Genomic DNA, 4,853 nt, shown 5'->3' on the forward strand with positions numbered 1-4,853 from the left:
AGAAAAAATAAAAAACACCCATGAGTATATGCCCCCCGAAAAAGGAGAAGCAAAATTCGGTTGTCACGTTCATTTGTGATACTCGATGGGGGGGGAGGGCAGAACGGGAAGTAAAACCAGGCATCCTAATTCTGCCTCCACACATATGTGTGTACCCATTTCTATACATGCATTATGATATGCAATTTGATAAATTTGAACTTGTTCTGGTGCATACATAATTGAAAAAGGTGGTTTGCCTCCGTTTTGAGAAAAGAAGGGGCAAAGGCAGGATAATCAAAATGAGGGTATGTTTACTCTTAGTAAGGCCTTTGTTTCCCATTTCTTTTGAGGCCTATGGGAGGAGAACACCTCAATGGTGGCACTGCCTACGTATGGTTAGCTAAGGAAAAAATGGGCGTGAAAATTGCTGCGTGTATACATACCGATAGAAACGCATGGGAAAAGGAATTAATTCTTCAAAGGGCATTGAAATTTTGTTAAAATGGCACACACTAGGAGGGGTGCTCATCATTCGGTCGTATCGACAGTCCGTGCAGTTCGTCCAGTCTGTGGTGCGACTTTTCAATCGTTTAGCACTCCATCAGTGGGACTGCCCAATCGTTTAGTACACCATCGATACGACTACCCAGTTCACAATCCACCACGTTTGCATAAATGCAAAGAAGGGAAAGAAAAAAAAAGAAAAAAAAAAAAGAAGAAAAAATTTAATAATATTCATACATTTAAAAGGATGAATAGAACAAATTTAAAATTAAAAACAAATGGGGAGGAGAGGTCCCCCGATAGGTGTAGCTTACTGGCTGCGGCGAGACGAGCTTGCGAGGGGAGCACTTGGGTGGGCAGACATGCGATGGGATCACCTGGGTGAGCAGACATGCGAGTGGCTATTTATCCATATATGTCTGTATCTGCATGTGTGCGTATTGGTACCCCTGCGCGTGGCCTACTCAAGCGCCTTGAGGAGCGTTTCGGAGAGGTGGCTGTCCTGGGAGCGGCACACGATCTTCAACAAGCAGCCGTACTGCTGCGAAAGTATAAGGGACGCCTTGCAGAGAACATGGGACTGGTTCATATATCGAGCGGATAGAAGCATGTTATGGTTGGTGGTGTCGGCCTGGACACTGTCTGTCTGGTCGCACGCCATCATGTTTAATGTATTTAATAACCCAACGACAGCGAGCTGAATATTTTCGAAATTCAGACTAAATTTGCTGACAGCTTCTGAGTTGAGATTTTCCATGCTGTCCCAGACATGTCTGAATTCTCCATTTCGTAAAATCCGTGGGGAGATGAAGTCGGTGATTTGTATACTCAAGGGGTTAATGGAGTAGGAGTCGGGGAAGCCATCGTCCATTTCGTTCTCTTTCGTGAGGAAGTGCAGGGAAAGTTGGAAGTGCTGGTTGACCTGGTAGTCTCTACTGGTGGGTGCTTCCAATACGGGCGTATTTCTTCCCAAGAGGACATATAAATTTTGGGGGGCGTTAAAATATAAGTTAGGAATGGTGGTTTTCTCCAAAACGGTCCATTTTTTATCATAGGAGTTTATTTGCATGTTTACGTCGGCCAGAATTTGTTGACTTAACGTATTCTGTATGATAAATTCTAGTAAGATGTTCCTATCGTAGATGTATTTCTTCACAAGGACGGTGTATTCCGCTTCACTCTCTGTTAGTGGTACGGACTTGCTCACCATTTTGAGTGTGCCCATTTGGTGCTTCTCTATAAAGTTAGCTACCTGTTCTGATAAAATAGAATCCATATTCTGTTCAGGTACTTTTGTGCCATTTAGGGATGAAGAGTACACATCTGGGGTGGAAGTTTTCCTTTTCGAGTGGGGCGTCGAAGGAGGTATTAAATCTTTGAAAGTGCTGTCTCCCATTTTTTTTATTTCCTCTTTCGCATTGTGGTAGTTAAATTCTTCCGTCACGTTATCCTCCACATGTTTTTGAATTAAATAAAGAAGATTTTCCAAATGGGCAGGTGGTTCATTTGTTAGCAGTTCATCAATGAGGGGTAAATCCTCAGAGGGGTGATCCCCCCGGAGGAGATCCACTGTGTTTATCTTCTCTTTCAAAATGTGATACAGGAAGTTGGAGCGATCCCTGACTTCATCATCGTTATCAGTTAGGAGGCAATTTAAAAGGAACAGAATATCTTTTGAATTGGAGCCACACTTTAAGGCAATGTGAAAGAGAGCATACAATCCATCGACCCGTATCGTCGAATTTTCCAAAATGAGCCTATTGTAAATGTACCTTATATACTTAGATGGGGTAGACGTCTTTGGGATGTGCACCAATAAGAATCGGATAACTCGGAGGAGGAGAGAGTTATACTCACAGTCTTCAATAAATTCACATAGCTGCAAAATTGCTGCTTCTTCCGAGTTGGGTATTTCACTAATGATTAGGATGATCGCATCGATTGTGTTTGATTTGAATTGATACGATTCTTCATCTCTAAGATTGCTGGAGAGGAAACTGAGGATGATGTTACACTTGGAGGGGTAAATAAAGCATAGGTTCTTCAGTTCCTCGATAATTTGAATTTTAAAAAAAGTGTTATCCCCCGTCATGTAGTTATTTATTTGGCTAAGCAATCGATCTATGTTTTCTTCATTTCCCGTTTTGAGTAACGTGGTGAATGCCAAGACACAGATACTTTTGTTACTATCTGTTAGTAGATTCTCTATGTCTTGATTAATCTTAGACGCGACGTGGGGTCTATGATGAGAGAGTTTATTTATCTGTCTGATTATGCTAAATTTGTCTACTACTTTGGAAGATAGTAGAAATACTTGACATACCTTCATACACTCGTTCAGTATATCGACGTTGAATACGGTAGTGGAATTTCTTCCTCCTTTGTCGTGAATGGCTAGATCGAATATGCACTTAATGCATTCGAAAAGAATCATGGGGTCTTTACTTTTGAGACAGTTTTTCAGGTAATCGAAGCAGACTTTCGTCGTGGGGTGTATGAAGTTGCCTTTATTAGTTGCATAATCTTGTATGTTGTACATATCGTGCGTTCGTCCCGGAGATCGGGCGGCCTGCGCGGGGGAGAGGCCGCCAATAGGGCCGCCAGCATGCGGGGAAGTGGCTCCCGGGGGGAGGTGGTTCGTATTGGCCAACTCACTCTCCACCTCGGTGCAGTAAATCAGGGAGGAAGCATATTTGATTAGAAGGCAGTTGGCAAGGGAACCGGACAGATTACTGGAGCTTTTGTTATACGACGAGATGATCTTTTCTAAGGCCAGTTTATCCTGGTACTTAATAGAGCACAGCAGCGTGAGGGCATGAAACTGAATCATCGGATTCTTGCTGTTAATACATTCGCTGACTTCATGAATCCACTTCTTCACAATATCGCAGGAGGCATTCAAATATAGATTCAATCCGCACAGAAGGGAGGAACAAGAAACGAAGGGATTCTTATCCACTATGGCTGTTTTTAAATAGCGCTCAATTTGAGTAGCCATGGAGTTATCTATAATTTTACTTAAGACCCGCATGGCATTGGCCCTATAGCAGTCGTTTGCTGAATTCATGTCCTTCGTTAACGAACTGGTTACGATGAATACTTCTTTCTCATTAACTGGCAGACTTTTAATGAGTAAATAAACCATCCTTCGTAGCCTCTCATTGTTAGACTGGAATAATTTAGTGATGTTAAAAAATATGTCTGTGCATTCTTGTGATGTTAGTTTTTCTTCCCCTTTATTTATGAGGTATAGAATTTTGGTCAATATCTGCATGCACTTCTGAGTGTTCAGGGGGTAGCTGGAGAAGACTCTGGTCTCCTGGAGTATGCTCGCCTTATCGCCCTCATGGGGATTGACAAAAGATTTTTCATTGTCATACTTGGAATCCTTCAGCAGGTTTCTTTGAATTTTGTCTTTGAGCCCGAGTGGCTTCAACATCGTCCCTGTTTGGCTCGGACCAGTGGATCGGTTTCAAACAAAGAGTAGTCCCCGTTGGGCGCGCTGTACTGAAGAGCCAACCCCTAAGACACTAAAGAATGGAGGCTTGGCCCACGTGCATTCACTCTCTGCGCAGGAACAGATCAGACACATGTGCGAAGGTGCCCTTCCGCGATTGTTTCATTTATGTCAGCGTTGGGTCGGTAAATTGATGGCGTTGTTCTTCAGAAGCGGGGAAGAACCACGTATACACACAAATGGAGGGAGAGAGGGAGAAGAAACGACCAAATTGGTCAATTAGAAGATATGGAAAAATGGATCACAGACGGGTGGGTGATGGAAGAACAGAAAGAACTCTTTCGTAGTGTCGGCTGAGGATAGGAACGCTGATGAGAAAGGGGCTGCGAATCGGTCGGTTCGTTTGCTCTCTACTGAGCGACAGGAGGGTTGTACGCGCGATAAGGAAGTTTAATGTATGTCACGCTATGTTGCTTCTCTTCTTCTCTGCTTCCCCCTCCACAAATGCTTGCTAGGCTGCTCAAGTTCTCTCGCCAGCTAACACCCTGCTATCGTATGTGCTCGTTTAGAAATCCTTCCAGTAAAATACGGGATGTGTCAATCTGTTAAGTTGTTTTCATCATTGGGATATTTTCTTTTTCTTTTGGCATCCTCAGCATGGCGAAAGAAGTTATCCTTAACGTGATAACGGGACCATTTTTTCTAACCTGGAAAACTGATCACTCGGTCGTTTGCCTTTACAAATGCTCATTCAGGAGGTCGAGTTGTGCTGGAAAGTAAAACATATGAGTAGTAACTATTTCTGCGATTTTTTTTTTCCATTCGTTCAATTTCGACGCAGCAAGGGATGGGTTACATGAATATGTGCTCTTATGCTGTACTACCATATGGATCTTTTTTTTTTTTTTTT

At 42.9% G+C, this 4,853-nt stretch overlaps 1 protein-coding gene across 1 annotated transcript; it reads right to left on the reverse strand.

The window, feature by feature from the left end:
• Positions 1 to 946: 946 nt before the first annotated feature.
• On the reverse strand, positions 947 to 3,925 carry C922_02446 (hypothetical protein; the record flags this gene model as incomplete). The annotated part of the gene is made up of 1 exon (XM_008818045.1): positions 947 to 3,925. One exon carries the CDS (start codon positions 3,923 to 3,925, stop codon positions 947 to 949), a length of 2,979 nt encoding a protein of 992 aa, XP_008816267.1.
• Between the last annotated feature and the right edge of the window lie 928 nt (positions 3,926 to 4,853).

The sequence above is a fragment of the Plasmodium inui genome, assembly GCF_000524495.1.
Source record: "Plasmodium inui San Antonio 1 unplaced genomic scaffold supercont1.8, whole genome shotgun sequence".
Taxonomy (NCBI): Eukaryota; Apicomplexa; class Aconoidasida; order Haemosporida; family Plasmodiidae; genus Plasmodium; species Plasmodium inui.